Source organism: Pseudorca crassidens, chromosome 19 (genome assembly GCF_039906515.1).
Source record: "Pseudorca crassidens isolate mPseCra1 chromosome 19, mPseCra1.hap1, whole genome shotgun sequence".
Classification (NCBI taxonomy): Eukaryota; Metazoa; Chordata; class Mammalia; order Artiodactyla; family Delphinidae; genus Pseudorca; species Pseudorca crassidens.
In genome coordinates, this window is record NC_090314.1 from 64,171,919 (window position 1) to 64,199,202 (window position 27,284).

At 38.0% G+C, this 27,284-nt stretch overlaps 1 protein-coding gene across 8 annotated transcripts in view; it reads right to left on the reverse strand.

Moving 5' to 3' along the window:
• The window catches only part of HELZ (helicase with zinc finger), a 155,349-nt gene that overhangs the window by 42,800 nt on the left and 85,265 nt on the right, over positions 1–27,284 (reverse strand). For all 8 annotated transcript variants that reach the window (XM_067715447.1, XM_067715449.1, XM_067715443.1 and 5 more), the window contains 6 exons: positions 26,300–26,483; positions 24,928–25,156; positions 19,795–19,999; positions 13,259–13,310; positions 12,304–12,494; positions 10,355–10,562 (listed from right to left, as the gene is read on the reverse strand). In XM_067715447.1, coding sequence (XP_067571548.1) covers positions 10,355–10,562; positions 12,304–12,494; positions 13,259–13,310; positions 19,795–19,999; positions 24,928–25,156; positions 26,300–26,483 — 1,069 coding nt within the window. The remainder of the gene's footprint in view (positions 1–10,354; positions 10,563–12,303; positions 12,495–13,258; positions 13,311–19,794; positions 20,000–24,927; positions 25,157–26,299; positions 26,484–27,284) is intronic.

Below are 27,284 nucleotides of genomic sequence, written 5' to 3' on the forward strand. Positions count from 1 at the left end.
CCACAAACCGCAAGAATCATGAAGAAAACTACACCAAGGCATATCATTTCATCATAAACAAATTACTAAAACCAGTATAAAAATAAGTTCTTAAAAGCAGTCAGAGAAAAAAAAGACACGTTATATGCAGAAAAGCAAAGATAAGGATGACATCAGATTTCTCACTAAAAATAATGTAAGCAAGAAAACAGTAGAGTAACATCATTAAAATACTGAAAGATAAAAACTATCAACCAAGACTCTATACGCTGTAAATAAAAACATTTTCAGACATACAAATGCTGAAAGAATTCACTGCCAGCAGACCTGAACTACAAGGAATGTTAAAAGAAGTCCTTCAGGCAGAAGAAAAATTACTGAAATAGAAACATGAATATACAGAAAGAAATCAAGATTACCAGAAGTACTAACTACATGGATAGATATAAAAGATTATTTTTCTTATTATTTAAAACTCTTCAAAAAGATACTTGCCTCTTTAAATGAAAATAACAATGGTTGAGGCTTATAACATAGGAAAAGTAAAATAAATGCATGATAACAACAGATAAAGACCAGAAGAGGAAAACCTGAAATACTCTGAGGTTCCTTTTCTGTACCTGAGTGGTAAAACATAAACGGGAAAGTAAACAGTGTTAAGTTAAAGAACTCTCAGAATGGGAGAAACTATTTACAAAGGAAGCAACCAACAAAGGATTAATCTCCAAAATATACAAGCATCTCAGTATCAAAAAAACAAACAACTCAATCCAAAAATGGGCAGAAGACCTAAACAGACATTTCTCCAAAAAAGACACACAGATTGCTAACAAACACATGAAAGGACGCTCAACATCACTAATCATTAGAGAAATGCAAATCAAAACTACAATGAGGTATCACCTCACACTGGTCAGAATGGCCATCAGCAAAAAATCTACAACAATAAATGCTGGAGAGGGTGTGGAGAAACATACACTGTTGATGGGAATGTAAATTGATACAGCCACTATGGAGAACAGTATGGAGGTTCCTTAAAGAACTAAAATAGAATTACCATAGGACCCAGCAATCCACTACTGGGCATATACCCTGAGAAAACCATAATTCAAAAAGAGTCATGTACCACAATGTTCATTGCAGCACTAATTACAATAGCCAGGACATGGAAGCAACCTAAGTGTCCAACGACAGATGAATGGATAAAGAAGATGTGGCACATATATACAATGGAGTATTACTCAGCCATAGAAGGAAACGAAACTGAGTTATTTGTACTGAGGTGGATGGACCTAGAGTGTGTCATACAGAGTGAAGTAAGTCAGAAAGAGAAAAACAAATACCGTATGCTAACACAAATATATGGAATCTAAAAAAAAAAAAAAGAAAAAAAAAGGTTCTGATGAACCTAGGGGTAGGACAGGAATAAAGATGCAGGCATAGAGAATGGACTTGAGGACACGGGGAGGGGGAAGGGTAAGCTGGGATGAAGTGAGAGAGTGGCACGGACATATATACACTACCAAATGCAAAACAGATAGCTACTGGGAAGCAGCCGCATAGCACAGGGAGATCAGCTCGGTGCTTTGTAACCACCTAGAGGGGTGGGATAGGGAGGGTGGGAGGGAGATACAAGAGGGAGGGGATACGGGGATATATGTATATGTATAGCTGATTCACTTTGTCATACAGCAGAAACTAACACACCATTGTAAAGCAATTATACTCCGATAAAGATGTTTAAAAAAAAAAAGATACCCCACATCCAAAGACAAAGGAGACGCCGCAGTGAGACAGTTGGAGGGGTGCAATCACAATAAAATCAAATCCCATGACCACTGGGTGGGTGACTCACAAACTGGAGAACATTTACACCACAGAAGTCCATCCACTGGAGTGAAGGTTCTGAGCCCCACGTCAGGCTTCCCAAACTGGGGGTCCGGCAATGGGAGGAGGAATTCCTAGAGAATCAGGCTTTGAAGCCTAGTGGGATTTGACTGCAAGACTTCGACAGGACTAGGGGAAAGAGAGACTCCACACTTGGAGGGCACACACAAAGCAGTATGTGCATCGGGACCCAGGGGAAGGAGCAGTGACCCCATAGGAGACTGAACCAGACCTACCTGTTAGTGTTGGAGGGTCTCCTGCAGAGGCAGGGGGTGGCTATGGCTCACCGTGGGGACAAGGACACTGGCAGCAGAAGTTCTGGGAAGTACTCCTTGGCATGAGCCCTCCCAGAGTCCACCATTAGCCCTACCAAAGAGCCAGCAGGCTCCAGTGCTGGGTCACCTCAGGCTAAACAACCAACAGGGAGGGAACCCAACCCCACCCATCAGCAGACAAGTGGATTAAAGTTTTACTGAGCTCTGCCCAACAAAGCAACACCCAGCTCTACCCACCACCAGTCTCTCCCATCAGGAAGCTTGCACAAGCCTCTTAGATAGCCTCATCCACCAGAGGGCAGACAGCAGAAGCAAGAAGAACTACAACTCTGTAACCTGTGGAGGGAAAATCATATTCGCAGAAAGACAGACAAAATGAAAAGGCAGAGGACTATGTACCAGATGAAGAAACAAGATAAAACCCCAGAAAAACAACTAAATGAAGTGGAGATAAGCAACCTTCCAGAAAAAGAATTCAGAATAATGATAGTGAAGATGATCCAGGACCTCGGAAAAAGAATGGAGGCAAAGATCAAGAAGATGTAAGAAATGTTTAACAAAGACCTGGAAGAATTAAAGAACAAACAAACAGAGATGAACAATACAATAACTGAAATGAAAACTACAAGGAATCAATAGCAGAATAACTGAGGCAGAAGAACGGATAAGTGACCTGGAAGACAGAATTGTGGAATTCACTGCCATGCAAGAGAATAAAGAAAAAAAGAATGAAAAGAAATGAAGACAGCCAGAGACCTCTGGGACAACATTAAACACAACAACATTCCCATTATAGGGGTCCCAGAAGGAGAAGAGAGAGAGAAAGGACCCGAAAAAATATCTGAAGAGATTACTGTTGAAAACTTCCCTAACATGGTAAAGGAAACAGCCACCCAAGTCCAGGAAGCGCAAAGAGTCCCAGCCAGGATAAACCCAAGGAGAAACACAACGAGATACATAGTAATAAAATTGACAAAAATTAAAGACAAAGGAAAATTATTGAAAGCAACAAGGGAAAAACGACAAATAACATACAAGGGAACTCCCATGAGGTTAACACCTGATTTCTCAGCAGAAACTCTACAACCCAGAAAGGAGTGGCATGATATATTTAAAGTGATCAAAGGGAAGAACCTACAACCAAGGTTACTCTACAGGGCAAGGATCTCATTCAGATTTGATGGAGAAATCAAAAGCTTTATAGACAAGCAAAAGCTAAGAGAATTCAGCACCAACAAACCAGCTCTACAACAAATGCTAAAGGAACTTCTCTAAGTGGGAAACACAAGAGAAGCAAAGGATCTACAAAAACAAACCCATAACAATTAAGAAAATGGTGATAGGAACATATATATTGATAATTACCTTAAACGTGAATGGATTAAATGCTCCAACCAAAAGACACAGGCTCACTGAATAGATACAGGAACAAGACCCATATATATGCTGTCTACAAGAGACCCACTTCGGACCTAGGGACACATACAGACTGAAAGGGAGGGGATGGAAAAGAATATTCCATGCAAATGGAAATCAAAAGAAAGCTGGAGTAGCAATATTCATACCAGATAAAATAGACTTTAAATAAAGAATGTTACAAGAGACAAGGAAGGACACTACATAATGATCAAGGGATCAATCCAAGAAGAAGATATAACAATTATATATGCACCCAACATGGGAGCACCTCAATACATAAGGCAACTGCTAACAGGTATAAAAGAGGAAATCGACAGTAAAACAGTAATAGTGAGGGACGTTAACACTTCACTTGCACCAATGGACAGATCATCCAGACAGAAAATTAATAAGGAAACACAAGCTTTAAATGACACAATAGACCAGACAAATTTAATTGATATTTATAGGACATTCCATCCAAAACCAGCAGATTACACTTTCTTCTCACGTGCATATAGAACATTCTCCAGGATAGATCACATCTTGGGTCACAAATCAAGCCTCAGTAAATTTAAGCAAACTGAAATCATATCAAGCATCTTTTCCAACCACAACGCCATGAGATTAGAAATCAATTACAGGGAAAAAAAATGAAAAAAACACAAACACATGGAGGCTAAACAATACGTTACTAAATAACCAAGAGAGCACTGAAGAAATCAAAGAGGAAATTAAAAAAATACCTAAAGACAAATGACAATGAAAACACAATGATCCAAAACCTATGGGATGCAGCAAAAGTAGTTCTAAGAGGGAAGTTTATAGCAATACAAGCCTACCTCAAGAAACAAGAAAAATCTCAAATAAACAATCTAACCTTACACCTAAAGGAACTAGAAAAAGAAGAACAAACAAAACCCAAAGTTAGTAGAAGGAAAGAAATCATAAAGATCAGAGCAGAAATAAATGAAATAGAAACAAAGAAAACTATAGCACAGATCAATAAAACTAAAAATTGGTTCTCTGAGAAGATAAACAAAACTGATAAACCTTTAGCCAGACTCAACAAGAAAACGAGGGAGAGGACACAAATCAGTAAAATTAGAAATGAAAAAGGAGAAGTTACAATGGACACCGGAGAAATATAAAGCATCACAAGAGACTACTACAAGCAACTCTATGCCAGAAGAAACGGACAAATTCTTAGCAAGGTATAACCTTCCAAGACTGAACCAGGAAGAAATGGAAAATATGAACAGACCAATCACAAGCAAGTAATGAAATTGAAACCGTGATTAAAAATCTTCCAACAAACAAAAGTCCAGGACCAGACGGCTTCACAGGTGAATTCTATCAAACATTTAGAGAAGAGCTAACACCCATCCTTCTCAAACTCTTCCAAAAAACTGCAGAGGAAGGAACACTCCCAAACTCATTCTACGAGGCCACCATCATCCTGATACCAAAACCAGACAGAGATACTACAGGAGAAGGAAATTACAGACCAATATCACTGATGAATACAGATGCAAAAATCCTCAACAAAATATTAGCAAACAGAATCCAACAACACATTAAAAGGATCATACACCATGATCAAGTGGGATTTATCCCAAGGATGCAAGGATTCTTCAGTACACACAAATCAACCAATGTGATACACCATATTAACAAACTGAATAAAAAACATATGATCATCTCAATAGATGCAGAAAAAGCTTTTGACAAAATTCAACACATATTTATGATAAAAACTCTCCAGAAAGTGGGCAGAGAGGAAACCTACCTCAACATAATAAAGGCCATATACGACAAACCCACAGCAAACATCATTCTCAATGGTGACAAACTGAAAGCATTTCCTCTGAGATAATGAACATGACAAGGATGTCCATCCTCGCCAGTATTATTCAACATCGTTTCGGAAGTGCTAGCCACGGCAATCAGAGAAGAAAAAGAAATAAAAGGAATACAAATTGCAAAAGAAGAAGTAAAACTGTCACTGTTTGCAGATGACGTGATACTATACAGAGAATCCTAAAGATGCCACCAGAAAACTACTAGAGCTAATCAATGAATTCGGTAAAGTTGCAGGATACAAAATTAATGCACAGAAATTGCTTGCATTCCTATACACTAACAACGAAAGATCAGAAAGAGAAATTAAGGGAACAATCCCATTCACCACTGAAATAAAAAGAACAAAATACCTAGGAATAAACCTACCTAAGGAGGTAAAAGACCTGTACTCAGAAAACTGTAAGACACTGATGAAAGAAATCAAAGATGACACAAACAGATGGAGAGGTATACCATGTTCTTGGGTTGGAAGAATCCATACTGTAAAAATGACTATACTACCCAAAGCAATCTACAGATTCAATGCAATCCCTATCAAATTACCAGTGGCATTTTTTACAGAACTAGAACAAAAAGTCTTAAAATTTGTAGGGAGACACAAAAGACCCTGAATAGCCAAAGCAGTCTTGAGGTAAAAAAACGGAGCTGGAGGAATCAGACTCCCTGACTTCAGACTATACTACAAAGCTACAGTGATCAAGACAGTATGGTACTGGCACAAAACCAGAAATATAGATCAATGGAACAGGATAGGAAGCCCAGAGATAAACCCATGCACCTGTGGTCAACTAATCTATGACAAAGGAGGCAAGGATATACAATGGAGAAAAGACAGTCTCTTCAATAAGTGGTGCTGGGAAAACTGGACAGCTACATGTAAAAGAATGAAATTAGAACACTCCCTGACACCATACACAAAAATTAACTCAAAATGGATTAGAGACCTAAATGTAAGACCAGACACTATAAAACTCTTAGAGGAAAATATAGGCAGAACACTCTTTGACATAAATCACAGCAAGATCTTTTTGAGATCTACCTCCTAGAGTAATGGAAATAAAAACAAAAATTAAAAAAATGGGACCTAATGAAACTTAAAAGCTTTTGAACAGCAAAGGAAACTACAAACAAGACGAAAAGACAACCCTCAGAATGGGAGAAAATACTTGCAAAGGAATCAACAGACAAAGGATTAATCTCCAAAACATATAAACAGCTCATGCAGCTCAATATTAAAAAAACAAACAATCCAATCAAGAAATGGGCAGAAGACCTAAATAGACATTTCTCCAAAGAAGACATACAGATGGCCAAGAAGCACATGAAAAGCTGCTCAACATCACTAATTATTAGAGAAATGCAAGTCAAAACTACAATGAGGTATCACCTCACACCGGTTAGAATGGGCCTCATCAGAAAATCTACAAACCACAAATGCTGGAGAGGGTGTGGAGAAAAGGGAACCCTCTTGCACTGTTGGTGGGAATGCAAATTGATACAGCCACTATGGAGAACAGTAGGGAGGTTCCTTAAAAAACTAAAAATAGGGCTTCCCTGGTGGCACAGTGGTTGAGAGTCCACCTGCCGATGCAGGGGACACGGGTTCGTGCCCCAGTAAGGGAAGATCCCACATGCCACGGAGCGGCTGGGCCCATGAGCCATGGCCACTGAGCCTGCGCATCCGGAGCCTGTTCTCCGCAACGGGAGTGGCCACAGCAGTGAGAGGCCCGCGTACCGCAAAAAAAAAAAAAAAACCAACTAAAAATAGAATTACCATATGACCCAGCAATCCCACTACTGAGCATAATATACGCAGAGAAAACCATAATACAAAAAGACACATGCACCACAATGTTCACTGCAGCACTATTAACAATAGCCAGGTCATGGAAGCAACCTAAATGCCCATCGACAGACGAATGGATGAAGATGTAGTACATGTATGCAATGGAATTACTCAACCATAAAAAGGAATGAAATTGCGTCATTGGTAGAGACGTGGATGGATCTTGAGACTGTCATAAAGAGTGAAATAAGTCAGAAAGAGAAAAACAAATATCGTACATTAACGCATACATGTGGAATGTAGCAAAATGGTACAGATGAACCGGTTTGCAGGGCAGAAATAGAGACACAGATGCAGAGAACAAATGTATGGACACCAAGGGGGGAAAGTGGCAGTGGGGGATGGTGGTGTGATGAACTGGGTGATTGGGATTGACATGTATACACTGATGCGTATAAAATTGATGACTAATAAGAACCTGCTGTATAAAAAATAAATTAAATTTTAAAACTTAAAGGAAAAATAGATAAATACCAATTATATTTGGAGAATTCAATATTCTTTTTTTTTCAACGTAGACAGAAAATCAGCAAAGATAAAGTAGACTTGAATAATCGTATCAACCAACTTGACCTATAGCACTAGAGCACTCCATTCTTCTCAAATGTACATGGAACATTTATAAAGATACACCATATCCTGAGCCATAAAAGAAATCTCAATAAATTCAAAAGGATTCAAGTCATGCAAAATATGTTCCCTTACCACAATGGAATTAAAACTAGGAATCAGTTAACAGAAAAATTCTTAGAAAATCCCCAATAACTCACCCAAACTCACCTTTCTAAATAATCCATGGATCTAATTTTAAGAGAAACTAGAAAGTGTACTGAACTGAATGAAATAAAAATAGAACACTGGAATTTTGTGGGATACACTACTGAGGAGGAAAATTCTAACACTAAGATACCTCTATTAATCTAAGCTTTTGCCTTAACAAAGTAAGTGCAAGAGTTGTATTCTAAAAACTCTTTTTTTTAAAAGGCTGAAAGTAAAGACCTTAAAGAAGAGAGAGACACCGCGTTCATATAACAGAAGACTAAATATTAAGATGTCAGCTCTCCCCCAAATTGACCTACAGATTCCACACAATCCCAATCAAAATCCCAGCAGGCTTTTTTTTGTAGAAACTCACGAGCTGATTCTAAAATGTATGTGGAAATGCAAAGGACCTGGAATACACAATTTTGGAAAAGAAAAACAAAGTTGGAGGACTCATACTACCTGATTTGAAGGCTTTTATGAAGCTACAGTAATCAAGACAGTATATTTGGCATGAACAAACATATGCATCAATAGAAGATGACAGAGACTTCACATAGGCAGTAAACTGATTTTCAACAAAGATACCAAGTCATCTTAATGGAGGAAGGAGAGTATTTTCAACAAACGGTGTTAGAACAACTGAGCATACATATATGTAAAAACAAAACAAAATGAGAACAAAAAAACCCTTCAATTCTTACCTCACACCACATATAAAAATTAACTCAAAGGAGACCTAATATAAGAGCTAAGACTATGAAACGTCTAGAAAAAAACACGGAAGATCTTTGTGATCTTGGATTAGGCAAAAAAAATTTGATGTAACACCAAAAACATGACCCAAAGAAGAAAAAATTGGATAAACTGGACTTCATCAAAAAGGGAAACTTTTATTCTTTGCAAGATACTGTTGAGAAAATCAAAAGGCAAGCCATATCCTGGGAGAAAATATTTTCAAAACATATATCTAATTAAAGATTTGTATTCAGAATGTATACAGAACTCTTATAACTTCGTAAGACAAACCAATAAAAAAGTGGACAAAAGATACAAATAGACACTTCATCAAAGATATACAGGTGGCAAATAAGCCCAATGAAAAGATACTCAACATCATTAGTCATTAGGAACATGCAAATTAATACAACAATCAGATACTCTCAGATACCCATAAGCAAGGGTAAAATTAACAAGACTGACAATACCAAGTACTAACGAGAATGTGGAGCAACTGGAAATCTCACACGTACCAGAAATGAAGAATGGTTTGGCCGCTTTGGAAAACAGTACGGCAGTTTCTTATAAAGTTAACGAATGTGCTCAACAAGCTCAGTCCTGGGTATTTACCCAAGAGAAATGAAAATACCTTCAATACGTATGTTCACAGCAGCTCTACTCACAAGAGCCAAAAATCAGAAATAATTAAGGATAGATAAAAACAACTGATGGAGAGATAAGAAACACTGTGGTTCATCCACATAAGGGAATACTAATCAACAGCAAAAAGGAACAAACAACTGACACAGACAACACAAATAAATCTCAAAAGCATTAAGCTAAGTGAATGAAGCCAGACACTATGATTCCATTTATATGACAAACTAGAGAAAAGACCAAGGTATAGGCACAAAAGTCAGATCAGTGGTTGCCCAGGGCTGGGGCTGGAGGAGGAAAGTGACTGCAAAGGGACAGGAGGGAGTTGTCTGAAATGTAAACACCCTGAATCTTGACACTGGTGGTGGTGAACAGCTCTGTGTATTTGTCAAAACACATCAAACTACATTCTAAAAGGGTGGATTTTACTCTATATAAATTATACCTCAATAAACCTGACTTTAAAAATTACACAGGGCAATTTTTCCTTATTTATAATTCTAGTAGACAAGAGACTACGATTTGCATAAGAAATAACTTCTTTAAATAAACTATTGCCACAGTACCATTAATGTTTAGTATGCTACAAAAATATTTTGGGTCAACAAAAATGTTTAACAGGAGAGGGTTTTCTGTCTCAATTTTAAATGACTACCATTTAAAAAAAATCTAAATATTAACATTTTTCCAGGAAATTGACACCATCAATCGTAAGTGGTAGGTTACATCTAAGTTTTGTATCTGTGCACATATCTGTATCTTCTGGAGAGAGGATCCACAGTTTTTACATCAGATTCCTCCTCGAAAAGGCTTATAATCTATGAACGAGTTAACACTCGCACTGTTAAAGGAAACTTATGCGTTGATACAACCTGGCATGTCGTCAGTCTAGGAGCACGAGAACAGCACAGCAACTCACAACCTGGCGCGTCGTCAGTTTAGGGGCACGAGAACAGCAGCAACTCACCGTTTCGACTCTGCTCATGTTGGTCCTTCTCCTGATGCTGGCTTTGCGTCTGCCCTATGCTGACAGGTGGGTGATGCCCAAGGCCATAAGGTATAGGAGACCCCCGCCCATGTGTCTGTAAGAGGTTCATATTGTAGGCCATGGCTGCCTGGTGTGTAATGATTCGAGGATCAACTGCAAACCTACCCTGGTATCCTGTCCATGGTACCTAGGTCATTATAAGAAATAAAACAATTGCTTTCAGTACATTTTGCAAGGCAAACTGCTATAGTGCTATTAATTAGGAAAGAGCAAACACACACAGAGATGTTAATTTTATCAAAATGAATAACTACAAAATGAATGCTAATAGTACCAACTGGTAGAACGACTGCTATATCTCAACTGGCAAAAAAAAAAAAAAAGCTCCTTGAATCTTTAGTATGTAAGGGAAAACTGACCACTTCCCTTACACACTAGGTTAGGAAGAAATCAAGGACTTAAAATTGGTAATTATTCCTTGAGGCATCAAATCATTTTATAGTCTTGAATCAATTTCCCTCAGTATGAATGCATATATGTCACTGATTACCATGAAAACTGTCTTTTAAAGTCATAACTGCATAGATATACAGTTTAATAAACTTGAATAAGAGAACAGGGAAAAAATTTAAGAAAAAATTCGGTCTAAGGAGTCTCAACTCAAAAAATATGTATTACTATTTTATATGAATAACCAAATCATTTAATGTTCATTTACTGTAGGCAAAATTCAAACAGGTCATTAATTTAATTAATGCTTCTGATTAATTAAACCACAGAAACAGAAAATTTCTTTAGGTGTGTCAAAATATATAATCTCTGCATATTAATATAAAATGAATAAACACAATGACATCTGAGCTACCACCCCTATTATTTTATTATAATACAACTGTTAAATTCAGACTCTTAGAAATCTTTAAAAGTCTCTTTGACCTAGTAAAATGAAATGTAAATCCCAAGGGACTTACTATTTAAAGCAGATGATGTATAATGTTGCCAGGCTGTCTGGGAAGAAATAACTCAGCTAAAATGGAAAGTCTATGGGGAGTCAACATAAATGACATATTTCTTATTGACAGTTATTCTCACTGGCTGCCGGGACTGTGAACCACCATGACCAACATGGCTGGAAAATGTTGGCAGCTAGGCGTTTTTGCATTTTGGGGGTGTAGGCAGGGGTGCCAAAGATCCTTGACAATGATCACCTCTACCTGAAGCTACAGTACTTATCTTAAATGAAGAAATATTTTCTAGGCTAAAATTCCTGAATTTGGAAATATTAGTAAACAGCAAATTTTTTTAATTACCAAAATACTCAAAAATCTTAAAGAAAAGAAAAATGAGTTTTAACATAAGATGGAAGCCCTCTAAAAATCTATAGTCTTAGAAATGATTTAATGATGTTTTTAAGTGCCAGTAGGATTTCATAAGGTGTGGAATTTCTCAGATAAATTTAGATCCGAGGGAGCTAGGCTAATCCAAACCTTTTTGCCTCCTCCAAAGAACTGTATTTCTTAGGGTTAGTGAATTATATAAGAACGAAAAAGCAAAAGATAAAATAAAACATCACTTTACAAAACAAGAGTCCAATTTACTAGCTCTGTTAACTTTTGGCCCAATTTTCCCCAGTAAAAATACTTAAGACAATACAAAGGCTTTTCAATCAAAACACCCAATTTACAGATTTCTTCATAGCCACTGACAAAATAGTAACAAATTTTAAGCAACAATTCACATTTCTTTGGTCATAAGAGCTGCTTTGAATGAAAGAAGCTTACAGACATTGAAAACCAAAAAAAAAAAAAAAAAAAAAAAAAGAAAAGAGAGAGACAGATTAGTAGAACACTATTTGGGATAGTCACTAATTTACTGAAGCCTATTTTATCTTATTCATTCAATAGAGAGTATCTTAAACATCTACTTACAGGTAAAGGCACGGACATAACTACATTCCCTCCATAGACAGCAGGTACATAAAGAATACTTGTCCCAGTGTGAGGATCTATTCTTTGAACAGGGCTTGGAGATTTCCCCAAATTTGGGTGAGGTCCAAGAGGAGGTGGAGGGGTATATGCTCTAATAGGGTTGCCAATAAGCACAGAAGGATTGGGCTGAACTGAAAAACAAATAGAGAAAGGATGCACTCAATAGCTGTACATATTCACGTAGACAAAAATAATTAAAATCATCCAACAGCAAAACACATTCCCCAGCTTTGCCATAAGGTATCTTATATTCAAAGAGTTATCAGTGTGAAAGAGTAGAGCATATTAAAAAAACAATCACTTTACCATATTCCCTAAAATTAGCTTGAGATATACAAAGTATTCCTTGTAAAAACTAGCATAATTTTAAATGTCTTGCAAGGAGCTGGAGATGTGTCCTTCAAGAGAGAAAACCATACAGTAAACATTCTTCTGAGACTAGAAAACGTAAACAATTCTTCAGAATAAAGTTTTGAGTTGCAACTGTAGCACAGCCACATACAAAACAGTTAAGCAGTTATTGTTTTAAGAGCATAATTCTGCAACATTTTAAATCACTTAAACTTTATCTTGAAAATTTGTATACCCAACATTTGTAGGATATAAATATGTTCCAAAAACTTATGTTGCATAGGAGGCTTAAATGTTCATCCTCAAAACTTCTATATATATGCACCTTGGTACCTACAAAATCACCTCTTTTCAGAAACGACATGTCAAAGCATTCACAAGAACAGATGTGTTGGATAAAAGAGTTACATGAGCTCCAAAGTGTCAGTGTGTGTGTGTGTGTGTGTGTGTCCCTCTCCATCCTCCTCTTCCTAAATGACGAAATTTGGAATAAACGTCTTACATCATAAAAGCAAGCTTTCATCGGGCTAATTTTTCCACTTACCAATTCCATCATTCTGGAAATGATCATTCTGGATATGATGGAGGCTTTTCCCCTTTACAGAAAAACACAAATGTATAATAATTTAAACACACCTAATATTAAAGAACAAAAACCATTTTCCTCATTCCATGCAAAATAAATGTATATAGCAACAATTAAAATGTAAAGACTGTGAGTCTGTAATTAATAACCGTTAGAGGCCTTTGAGCCAACCTTCTTTTTAAACATTAAGTCAGGGACTCCCCTGGTGGTGCAGTGGCTTAGAATCCGCCTGCCAATGCAAGGGACATGGGTTCGATCCCTGGTCTGGGACGATCCCACCTGCCGCAGAGCAACTAAGCCCATGCACCACAAGTACTAAGCCCACGCACCGCAACTACTGAAGCCTGTGTGCCTAGAGCCTGTCCTCCGCAACAAGAGAAGCCACCGCAATGAGAAGCCCGCACACCACAATGAAGAGTAGCCCCCGCTTGCCTCAACTAGAGAAAGCCTGTGCGCAGCAACGAAGACCCAACACAGCCAAAAATAAATAAAATAAAAACATTAAGTCATGGTGCTAGGCCTCAAGTTTCCTCAACATCAAATTAAGGATATCTAAAATTCTTTTTTCTTTTTAAATTAATGTTTTTATAAAAAGAAATATGCATCAATATGACTGAAACCTAAATTCTATTCCTTTGCAGCTTCTCTATAAATTTTCTGTGAATTAAATGGTGAAGTGTAAATGCCGTTTTCAAGGGAAAAATATCAATCTTCAACTCTTGAGGATGAGAACCTTTAAAATAATAATATGAATGTAAATATGCTTTGGGGTTTATGATATTTTGAGTATGATTCATGGCATCAAACTGTAAAATTTACTGAAGGAACAGGAAAATGCACAGTGTCATAATCTGCTTAAGAGAATGTACGAATTTTCTAGAAAGCAATGTGGATGTCAAAAGCATCAGAAATGTACATATGCTTTAACCCAATAATTGCACTTCCAGGAACCTAAATGTCCATCAGTAGAAAATTTATTAAATAAGCAATGGCAGATTCATACAATGGCATGCTAGTCTACCATTAAAAATGATGACTTTGGGGCAGAAATATGTGAGGAAACATATGGTTCTGAGTTTCTAGACTAAAAAAATTTTTTTTCTCTTTTCATTGGCTAAATGTAACACACAAAGCCATTACACAACACAAGTAGCACATTATACAACTTACCCTTCCACCACGTAAATTTTTTATTTGTACATTATATCTGAAAGCTTAAGTGGGGGGATAATGCCTATAGCAAGAAGAAGAATTTGTTCTTGACCAAAGCAAAGGTACAGTGATGCTTCACTTATCTCCCTATCCGCCAGCAACTTTAAATATTCAGGTTAGCACTAAACATCAAAGGCTTATGGTCAGCTGGTTAGCGACGGGTAGGCAAGGGCAGCTAAGCTCCAACTCTTAAAATGTCAGAAAAAAAACAGTCAAGAAAGAATCAGAGTTGCTCCTTTAACCAGAAGAGAATGTTCACAGTGACTGTCGTTAGCTATTAAAAAACAAACAAACAAAAAACAAGCTTCTGAGGAATAGAGAAGTGAAAAGAAAAGCAGGCAGAGGAAAGGAGAAAATGGCACACAGCAGGGACGGCAGCAACAGGTGGAAGATGAGAGGCGTAAGCAATGAGAAGTGACCACAAGAGCAGCCAGAGGCAGACACGCTGACAGAAGAAAGGAGAGCAGTGACACAGCAGAGATAAGACCGTTCCAAGAGGCTAATAAACCATTCAGATTTCTCAGTCTCTGAGGACTTGTCAACCAGGGGCGGCTGTGTGTCAGGCGGAGAAATCGCTGTCACTGGGTCAGTGTGGAAGGCACAACAGCCCCCCCAAAGACATACACACCCTACTCCCTGGAACCCATGAGCTGTCATGTCATGTGGCAAAAGGGGTTCTGCAGATGTAACTAAAGACTTAAAATAGGAGGATTATCCTGGATTATCTGGGGCGATCCAATCTAATCACATGAGCCCTAAAAGCAGAGACACCTCTCCAGCTGAGTCAAAGAGATGTGGAAGAAAAGCAAGGAAGAGATACAAGCGGTGGAAGGGGAAGTCAGAGATGCCAAGAGAGAGAAGGCTCTCTTCAATGCACTGTTGACAGCTCGGAGAGGCAGAGCCACATGCGAGAACTGGAAAGAAGCCTCCAGAGCTAAGAATGGCTCCCAGCTGACAGCCAGCAAGGAAACAGGGACCTCAGTCCTTACAACCACAAGGACTGGATTCTGCCAACAACCTGCATGACCTTAGAAGCAGATCCTTCCCAGAGCCTCCAGATAAGAGCCCATTCGACCAACACCTTGATCCTGGTCTTGTGAGACCTGGAGCCAAGAAACCAACAAAAACCTGGACATCTGACTCAAAGGAATGTGAGATAATAAATGGGTGTCATTTCAAGTCACTAGGCTTGTGCTAATTTGTTACAACAGCAATCGGAAATCAATACAAAGAATAACCATAGCCTGGACTGATCCTGCACTGTAAAGCTGGAAGCATGCCAGACAATATACATCAGCACTCTGGGTGCTGTGTGATAAACCAAGTGAAAAAGAAACTTGGGAAGGACCTAAATACCTAGGACGTTATCTGTTTAGGTCATTATTGATTCCCTGAGCTTAGAACATCGCCTGGCTCAATGAATACTGTTGAACGAATGGGGGGGAAAAAGCAAGTTGGGGCCTCTCACAAAAAGATAGTGGCATATCTGCAAGCATAATTCAGCACCCTGTTACAGTTCAATATGGGAGAACTCCTCTAGCATATTGAGACATCCCATGCAACTGTAGAGCAATAAGTGTGCTTGGTCTATACAAAATATACAGTGTTTGGTAGCATATAACTAAATAACAATGCAGCAGTAAGCTAGAGCTAACTATGTAGAAAAGTCATTCCATAATGATAATTCCAAACTTCTGCTAATAAACCTTCAGGAAGTATGTATACCTTTGGTAGAAAGCTTATAAGCAAATGTAGTTCACATCATCTGTTTTTTGAGGACCATTTTTTTTACTCAACCGTTTATTCATTCAAGTATTTATTTTTTCATTCACTCATTCTTTCATTTTCCATTTATTCATTCAACAAATGTTTATGAGGGCCCACGATATGTCCACCCCTGGCTGGGCACTGAGGCTACTGAGCCACATAAGTCTGACACGTCTTCTGATGTCTGGACACGGAGACACAACATAAGCAGCTACAGACAGTGAAGAACAATTCACAAACTAGAATCTATAAAACAATGCTGTGGTCTTCTCAGAGGACCCATTTCTGAATATTATCTATCCTCTGAAGAGTTTTTATAGTATGTACAAATGGATCTGTCCCATCTTCGCAAAGTTTCTGAACACTGTTCCCAGCACGTGCCCAGGAGAAAGCAGACTGAAGACAAGCAAATTGTTCTCCTACGTGCTGATTCTGTAGGCACCGTGAAACAGATGCCTTCCTACAGATAAACGATGCCTGGAGAGTGGGGCAATGAGTCTTATCTAGGACCACCTGCTCCTGGATCCCCTAATATCTGTGCCTTCGCTAACCCTTACCAGAGAACCTACATCTTAGTGAGGAGAATAAAGCCATTTGATTGGTGAAGAGCTAGGGGTAGGCTTTGCTGCCAGACACAGTGCTGAGGGAGCAGGTCCTGGAGCACGTGTTAACCATCACCCAGCATTCTGATGATTTTATCTACATTAAATCTTACTGGGATTTTAAGTCTTAGGCTAACATTAACCTTACTAGTTTTTAATATTTCTTATGCACAGAATTGCATTAAAAGTTAAACATTAAGGAAACTTGGGGGCAAATTATATGGCTTAGTATCCTGTTTTAAGAAACAGCATGCTTTTCTTGCAAGTAAATTCCCCTTCATCAAAAGACTCTAGCATATGAAATAAAACATCTGGAATTTGTTTCAAAATTCTCCAGTGCGTATATGTGGTGGTGGAGTGGTGGGCTGACAGCTGAAATAAGATCAAGGATAAACTGATAGTTAATGAAGCTGGATGATAGGGAATTCATTATACTCATCTGTTTATGTATATATTTGAAATTTTCTACAATAGAAAGTTGGATAAAAAAAGACTCCAGTACAAATTCAATCCTCAGAACAATTTAATAGAAGTAAAATATAGTACTGGGGCGTGAAGGGAGAGATGATGACAAAAGTAACCTTTGGCTCACTATAACTTAGTTACCTAAAATTATTATTATTATATATGATATAAAGAACTTTAAATAACCAGGTATATAAACAATTGAGTGAACCTCTGTGTTAGTGACAATGAAATAACAGATGATATCTGCTGGATCAGTGAAGAAAACTTCCCAAAAAGTTAAAAAGGAAAAACTGGGGAGATGGCTGCTATGGTCCTTAACTACACAGCCTTCCTACTGAAAGAAGGAAGCCCCATGCACTCTCCTGGACGCATCACAGCCATCATTCACGTATCAGGTGCTTACTGAGCACCCACTATGTGCAGGGTGGGGCTAGGCACTAGAGGCCATAAGAAGTATACAGAATAGGATTTTTGTCTCGGGGAGTTTATAGTGTTGGAAAAGCAAGTGGATTCAACATATATTTTCTTTACCTTTAAAATAAAAACAAAAAGCAAATCACAGGATCTTGCTTAGGGTCAGTACACATTTGATATAATGGCTTGAATCTAGCTGCATCTATGGTACATTAATTGATGCTAACATTGATCAATTAAGTAAAAAGTTTATTGTAGTTATTGTATTTAAGAATGTGCAAAAGGTATAATGTCTCCGAAACATTTAAATAAAAAACAGTAAAATGTAAAAGTTTCTAACTGGGTTCCCACTCTTCACCTACTTTAAGCTACTTGCTGTTCCCTAGAGAGCCTGCTCTCTCACACCTCTTGCTTTTCGTATGAGCTCTTTGTTAAGCTTCACTCATTAATCTTAAAAATACTTCTAAGCACCTGTGATAAGCCAGATGTTGTTCTAGGCACAGAGGCTAGAGCAGCAAATAATACAGGCAAAAATCTCTGCCCTAAAGGAGTTTCTGTTCTAGTTTCTGACAGTCTCCCCAATCTCCCACTCACTCCATCCACTCGGTGAAATTACCCTGAAATCTCCACTGTGGTGGAGTGGTACTTCCTCTGACCGTTACCCATCTGCCGCAAGAACACTGGGGCTAATTTGCTTCTCTACTACCTACCGTGACAGCTGTCACACAGAAGAAACTTAACTATTTGATAAATAAGTTGATTATTAATTTATCAATAGTTTAAACTTTAGAAATCTAGAGGATTCAGTTATGCAAAATGCTTAATCTGCTTAATCCCAAGTAACTAAAGCATTATTGTATATCAGGTCCATTTTTATTAAACTCAGACAACAGTACATTAAAACAGAAAGCAGTTCTCGTCTCAGTTTAATATTTACTCAGCTAAAAGTTCTTCAAGATATTAAACCAATAATTATTTCTTGCACATTAAGCTTTACATTTTTAAAATGAAGCCCCAAACTGGCATACTCTCTTAATTCATGTCAATAAGTTTAATATCATGCTGATGACTATAAATACACCCCAAAAACCAGAACAAATACTAAACATGCCACACTCATAACTTTCTTTTCTAGACGGTAAGTGCAAGCATTTTTTTTTCAGGCAATCTAGCAAAGAAACCAGCTGTTTCTGACCAAAATAACTATAGTTCAAAAGTAGACATGGGGGCCTTGATTCCCCCCCATCCCATCCCATCCCAATGACTGGACTACTTCTTATGCAACAAACACTGGTCAAAGTCGATTAAAGTAACCTTCAAGCAGTCAGCCAAATTTTCTGTGTCAAACACCACTTGAATTGGTCACCAACAAGAGGTTAGAGCTATTTTCTTTATACAAATAGTGCTATTATTATATTGTTCCTTATAAAAATATGCTGTAAAAGCATGCTATATAATATTCTATAAGAGCATGCTTTTAATATGTGTGGCGGTCTTTTAAACTGCTTTGTTTTATTCACATCTTGCTAAAATAAGTCTATCAGTAGAGAGGACCGGGAGGTCATATTATACAAAGGGCACCAGACCTAACCAGGTACCTGAAAACTTTTTTTTTTTTTAAGATTTTTTTGATGTGGACCATTTTTAAAGTCTTTATTGAATTTGTTACAATATATTGCTTCTGTTTTTTTATGTTTTGGTTTTTTTGGCTGCGAGGCATGTGGGATCTTAGCTCCCCGACTAGGGATCAAACCTGCACCCCCTGCACTGGAAGGTGAAGTCTTACCCACGGACCGCAGGGAAGCCCCCTTGAAAACTTTTTGAGGATGACTTATGCCATTAAGCAGCATGGCTAAACACCACACTGTATTTTCAATTAATGTCCACACTGGACGAGTTCCTTGCAGAAACTGGTTGCCATCAAATGTAACCTTCAATTCCAACACGTAAAGTAACCTGCAGCCCAAGAAAGCTCTGACGTCTCTGCACTGTTCTCTCTTTAACCTCCTCAGTTTCACTGACAGGCTTTACCTTGGGGGGTGACTGCTGCAATCTGTTGGTATTTCCCGTGTGCTGCACTCTCAGAGCCCGGGGGATAAATTCAGGTGCCAGTGGATTCAACACATATGTCTTCTTTAGTTCTAAAGCCTCTAGCTGAGCTTTGATCTGTTCAAAAGTGATTCCATGTAGGCTATTATTTTCATGACACAGGGCAATAAACCGCTCCCAAAATTTCCTACAGAAAAGATTTAGAAGATCAGTTTATAATTTCAGTGGACGAGATCACAGAAATGACTAAAAGCAACTAAAGATTAATTTCGAATTCCCCCACCCCAACCCCAAATCCTTAGGCCCAGTATTCATCTATGATTCAGGTATAATCTTCCCACCAGATCACAAGACTTCAGAAGTTTGGTTCTGAAACTACAGTCATGTCTAGTACTGTGGAACATACAAATTCTGCTCTCCATTAATTCTGGCTGATCAATGAAAGTAACATGGTCAGTGCTCGACTATGCACACCAATTTGGAATGACAGATTTTGTTATCCACACAGTAAGCAAGGATTTCAAAATTGATAACTCATTTTATCAAAGATTTGTACTTCTAGGCATACTCATCATATACACATTTGTATGTATACATATATATATTATATACATACACACACACACACACACACACACACATACACAAATTTGAATTATGGGGCCAAAGTAGCCTGGTGCTGGGTGGGTGACTAAGAAAAGCCAATTCAGACATAAATCTGAACCACAAAGTAAATAATTCTCATAAGGAACTTAAGAATTAACCAGTTATTCCTATATTTTTCTTTTAATTAACTGACGCTTGTCACAGCAAAGCTCATAACATTAATTGACTAAGTTAAAAGAATTAAATTATGAAAAACACAGGAAGTTGGAATGCTAATTTTTTTTTTAAATAAATTTATTTATTTTTGGGTGCACGGGGTCTTTGTTGCTGCTCGTGGGCTTTCTCTCGTTGCGGTGCGCGGGCTTCTCACTGCGGTGGCTTCTCTTGTTGTGGAGCACGGGCTCTAGGCACGTGGGCTTCAGTAGTTGTGGCTCGCGGGCTCTAGAGCGCAGGCTCAGCAGTTGTGGTGCACGGGCTTAGTTGCTCCACGGCATGTGGGATCTTCCTGGACCAGGGCTCGAATCCGTGTCCCCTGCATTGGCAGGTGGATTCTTAACACCACTGCGCCACCAGGGAAGCCCTGGAATGCTAATTTTAATGATGATTATTTATCTCCTAATCAAATTAATAAATACTAAAGGAGAAAAATACATTCAAAATTAATCCAGTTGTACACTGTTGCTCCTGAAGTTTTGAAAATTGATCTCCAAATATTAAAAATATTATATATTACAAAAGATAACATATAAAAAGTTTTAGGATTTTGAATGACTATTATAAATATGCATGCCTATCTTTGGTACGAGGTTCAAATAATGTTTTACTATGCTATGAAAGACACGTGATATGGTCTCTTCCCAAGTTGGTATCCTTGTGTCCAGGTGGACAGCAGGTAATCAAGATGGCTTCAAGAAGCATAAATAAAAAGGTTTATATTATAAAAGTTAGTATATGAATGGGAATGGAGTTATTAATACATTCATAAAACTTTGCAGATTTTCATTTCAAACTATGTTTCTCTTACATATGCTTTCTACCATCTTTTCTAATTTTTTAAAGATGAGTTTAAGAAATGGGTCCAGAAAAAATTTCAGGCCTCCATGTCAACAACAGGAAAGGTAAAAATGCTATAAAATGTTAAATGTGTATTTCCAACAATAAGACATAAAGGCTAACAAGACGCTCATTCAGCTACAGGAAGTGTGTGTTGCTAAGAAATGCGCACTGAAAGCTGCCCTTTATGTTTATTTTTAAGAACCTCTCCACAGGAATCTACGTTGTGAACGTAAGTGTTACTTTCAGAAGACAAAACCTTACGTTCAATCACTGCATGAACCCGAAGTCTGCTTGCATTTTCACGCTAACCTTGCTTCTAGGATCGCTGATAAAACATTGAAAAATCACTTGGTGTCCTCAGGTCACAGAGAGAGAGGGTGTCTGTGCACATACACACACCCCTACACGTGTGAAATAGGTTTATATCTCACTGAGCAGGTGGAATTCGCTAATGAAGAAATTCGGTTCGAAGAGAGATCTCTTCCAAACTCTCTGGGTTGGAAAAACGCATGAACACGCCCCGCCTCCCCTCCCCCATCGCCTCTCCTCACTCAGCGCAGATTTATCCACGCACACGCCTCGCTTCCTCGGAAAGGCAGGGTAACCCGGTGAGGTCAATCTGACATCTGTCTGAGTGAGACACTTAGTAGCTATGCGGTCCTGGGCAGTAATTTAAACTCTACATCAGGCGCCCATTTAAAATGCAAATAAAATACCCACATTACCGGGTCATTAGGATGACTGAGCGAGGCGAAGTGTACAAAGCACTTGACCTAGCACCTGGCACAGAGAAAGCTGTCAATAAACAGCAGCTACTACATTAATGTTTGTTTGTTTGGCAAGTGGGAGAAGGGAAAGTTCCCTCCATCCATTTAGGGTTAACAGAAAAATTGTTTAAAAATCCTTTACAACAAAAAAGATTATACAACTGGTTGCCTTCTAAACTGGTATAGTAAACACAGTAATCATTCCTTGAAAACTTGATCAATATTTGGAAATACCATATTAGTTTTTTATAAATATCAAATGAGCAAGGGAGAGAGACATCCTGATTAACTCAAACTATTGATACAAAGAATTCACGCCTTCATTAGTATAGTACCTAAGAATCACATTATGTCCTCCAGGTTTACCTGTATTATGAGATTAATTTAATTTCTAATGAAACTGGAAAGAGTAAAGCATAAACATCCATAGCCTCAACTATCAGCTCCTGGGTTAGAGCTGATTAAACTGTCCAAATAACAGATTATCAGCATTCCCATTCAGCTATGGGTCACATGATTTTCTCTCCCTACACAATGTACTGGACTCTCTGAAAGTATTTTACTTAGCTTATAAATTAATTTGAGGGCCTTGACACACTCCAGCTGAGTAGTAAGAAATAAGCAACCTGTAGGCCTGGTTTCAAGTTAAAAATTAGCCCTGGATCATTCTGATAGCATGGCCTCAGGAAGAATCATTCACCTATTTGCTCTGAGAAAATAACGACTTATGTCAGAGAAGGGGTGAAAAATGCTGATCTCATGTAATTCACAGTATAATATACCTCTGTGGAAAGGGGTAATGATTTTAAAAAATATGCATGTTGGTAAACGTTTGGGGTTATTTATAAAGAATGTCCAAAAGTAATGTCACTCAAGACTACTGTTATACCTATTTATTCCCACAACAGTTTCTAGTTGCTTTTAATACATGTCGGCCTACTTTACATGTGTTAATCTAATAAAATGCTAATCAAACTGTATGTGTTCTCACATTTATCAAATGATAAATATAAACAAAAATGGTAAACTACCACAGCAATATTCTAACCAAATATATTTGCAATGAACAGTAAAGTAACTAAAGTGAACTTCTCAGGAAGGAAGCCAAATTAATAGACTTAGTTTTATTCATTGGTATCTTGGAATTAATATAGTTCCTTCCCCAACTTTTTGTCATTAGTGGCTAAAAATTAATGGAAATCTATTTTTAAAACAAGAAACTAAAGATAATTTACAATAGAGCTGTTTAGCTATATATAAACAAATCATGGACCATTCAAGTTTTACTTCCTTAAAAATAAAAGGTTATTCTTCAGAATGTAACCATAAATTAAACTCTACGTGATTAATGGCTTTCCCCTATAAAGTATATTAACTTCTTTTGGAATCTTAAACTCTAATGTATGCAGCTTATTCTTAAAGGTCCCAAACTGTTTCCTTTGCCATAGAATACTTTTTTCCTGCTGAGACAGGAAAACAGATAATAAAATGCTGCTATATCTATATTGCAACAGAAAACTTGGTTTAAACGGGCCACTTCCTAACAACTTTGTCTACTTTAACATATCACGAAGAAATAACTACCCAAGGCGTATCTGAGACCATCGGCACCTCTTTCTACTTTTCTGAACTCACTCTGACAGGTACTAGAATACCTAAAAAATTTTAAGTAATCCCTCGTGTATTTCTTTCTTTTTCATAAAGGATATTCTAAATTTCTGTTCAACTGTTTTTTTGTAACATAGTTTTTCAACATTGCGTAGGCCAAGTCTTATATTACTGGCTTCATACAGTTAAAAGTCCTATTAACTAGTATAAATCGTAAGTGTACAAGGAGAAGTTTTTTATTTATGTTGATATTTTAACATTCCTTATGGCTACAATCTAAGGAATACTAACAGTTCTTTCCAAATACAAGTAACAACCCTTTTTAACCCCCTAATTTTAAGATCCTCTGGATTAACCAGACACAAAGATTTGCACTGAGAAGCCTTGAGAGAAAATGAGAAGGAAACTCATCACAAACAAGCTAAAACAATAATGAAGGAAAAAAGAGGGGAGTATGGGTATGAAATTCAGTCTCCATCAAAGACAACGCACACACACAAAACCACCTTCAGGACCTCGCACTGGTCAGTCCCTTGTCCTGGAGCACTCTTACCCCAGGAGCCTGCGTAGCTCATACCCTCAACTCCAGAGTCAGCTTCTCAGTGAGGCCTTCTCTGACCACACACACCATGTGAGATCACAAACCGCCCACCCTACCCCATCACTCCTAATGCCCCTTGATGTTCTATTTCTTCCACTGAACTTACCACATAAAATACTACAGTGTTTTTATTTTGCTTACTGTCGGTGTTCCTCTCCTCCCCAATAAAATGTTAAGCCCCACAAAGGCAGAGATTTTTGTGTTTTGTTCACTGATGTATCCTCAGTGGCTAGAAGAGTACTTAGAACACAGTAGGCACTCAGGAAACACCTTATGAATGATGATTGATTCAATGAACACACAATTTCATGTACATAATGAATAGGCTCAAAGCAATATATTTTTGTGTTCCCACTGGGTATTAGTTAAGACTAAACTTGATTTTAATTAGCCAGGAGGTCATATAAATATGTGCACAGGGATGCAAATTACTCTACATTTCCCCCTTTAATGTCGCAAACACTAACACATAATTACCTGCATCTTCCAATAGAGCACAGAGCAATGGGATCACCCACCACGGCAACCAGGGACTGTGCTCTTGTGATGGCAGTATTGAGAAGCTTATAGTTAGATAAAAAACCATAATCTAAGTCCTCTGTGGAATCTTCCAGCAGTTGCTCTTTCTTTTTAATTGGTGTCTGTTTATGTTTACAAGTATGTCTTGTACGTACTGTGCTAAGAAACAAAACTCTGAATTGCTTTCCTGTAAAAAAAAAATAATTAAAAATAAGAGGACTGTTATTCTGAGCCATATAATAAAAGCATTTCATTTTTTAAATCTTATTGCTAAATAAGAGGTGTTGATGAGAATGTGGAGAAACTGGAACTCTTGTTCACTGTAGGTGGAAATATAAAACAGTATGTAAAACACTATAGAAAATACCATGGCGGTTCCTCAAAAAATTAAACATAGAACTAACATATGATGCAGCAACTCTACTTCTGGAAACACACCCAAAAGAACTGATTCCATAAGGAAGCCTAGAGAGAGACTAGTCTGTACATGTTCTTTCTTACATCGACACATCTCTTCCCTCATTCTATGACAAGTCTCCACAGATGCGAATACAGTTCTAGTGTCAATTCTTCGTTCTCTCCTCTCCAGGCCAAACAATCCTAGTTCCTTCAACCATTTCTGACTCCACAGGGCAGTTTCTAGACCACTAACTATGCTAGGTCGTCTCTGGACGCTTCCTAGTTTATTAGTAATATTCTTTCTAAAATGCACACCCAAATTCTGCGTGATCTGAATGCATGGTATACTGGAGCTATTTTTTTCCCCCATAATCTAGAAATTGTATTACTCTTATTATTGTATATTACCATGAAACTTCAGACTGTACTGGGCTTTTCTGGCACTCACATTATAGTGCTGCTTCACTTACTTAAATGCACAAATTTCATAGCAACTAATTACATGAAAATTTAAAAGAGTTGCTTTATTCACTTAGGAAAATCTAGATGAAGAACAAGCTATGCCTTTAAAAATTTGCTTGACAGGTACAAGCTTTTAAAAATCTTTATAAACAAATTAGTCCTCAGATACATTATAACAACAATAGGTGTTGTATGCTACTGCGATTGCAACTACAGCATACAGATATTTGCAGTTACAGTCATGGAGGAAATCCATTTGTTGATACTTCTTTTATTTGGATATAGAAATTGAACGAACATGTAAATGAGCTCGACCTTGAATTGCCAAATTTGGCATTAAAGAACTTGGTATGAAACGAATACATAATTGCTTGTCCAGAAAAGAGATCTTGAAAACTAAAAATCAAATGTGCACACACTTTAAGATCTAACCATTTGAATAACTTAATTCATTTCCATTAATAGCTACCTTGAACATTTAGCACCCTTTCGACGTTAACATCAGATAATCTCTTTTTTCGAAGTTCAGCGCGTATCCTGAACACCTGGTCGGCATACGGAGTCACCACACCAATACTGCCGTCATCTAACTTCCCCCACGCTACTGGCCACTTCCTTCTTAACTCTTCCACACGTTCCACCACTTCAAAGACCTTTAAACAAACGTACATGTATACATATTAAAGTTATACAAGTGCTTGGAGAAAAGAATATGGTAACTGAAATTGATGTACAAAGGATTCCATTTTAGCAAATGTCGTTTTAAGACCGCCTCAAACCAGGAATGATGCTTTGCTGACGTGAACACATGTTTGCTTACATTTCAAGCAGTAAATCTCTACAATAGTGCACCCAGTGAAAACGTGAAAATCGGAGACGATGTAACTGGCCATTGGCCCCACCCCTTACCTGGCCCCCCTTCTCAAATGGGGACAGGTTCGGGTTCCTGTTTAGAGAGAGGCGCGTGGGACCGGCAACCCCACGTTCCCAGTATTTCTCAGTCCACTCTGTAGCTCAGGCCGATGAAACCCATTAGGAGAGCCCTAGAGTCAGCGCCGCCAACGTCTCAGCAGTGCGAGGGCTACCCTTCCTCCTCTCCCCGTGGATATAAGTAAACAGAAGAGCCAACAGCTGGCAGCAAACCGCAGCTGGGACTGGGGCAAATCTGGACCTCAGGACAGACTCTCAGAGTTCACTGCCTTCTCATGGTACAACTCTGCCCACGCCCTGTCATTAACCTTGCAGTGAAGTAAGCCCGTATTTTACCATCTGGATTTTCTGGACCCCACTTAGTGAATTAGAGTAGAACTTTTAGTGTAGTTTAATCTACTTTGATTCGATGAATTCATCAAACAAATAGTGTTGATGCTTGGCACAGTAGGGGACAAAATGATTACTAAAACACGCTCCTTGCCTGTGAAGAGATTACTGTATAGTTAGAAAACAGATTCCTA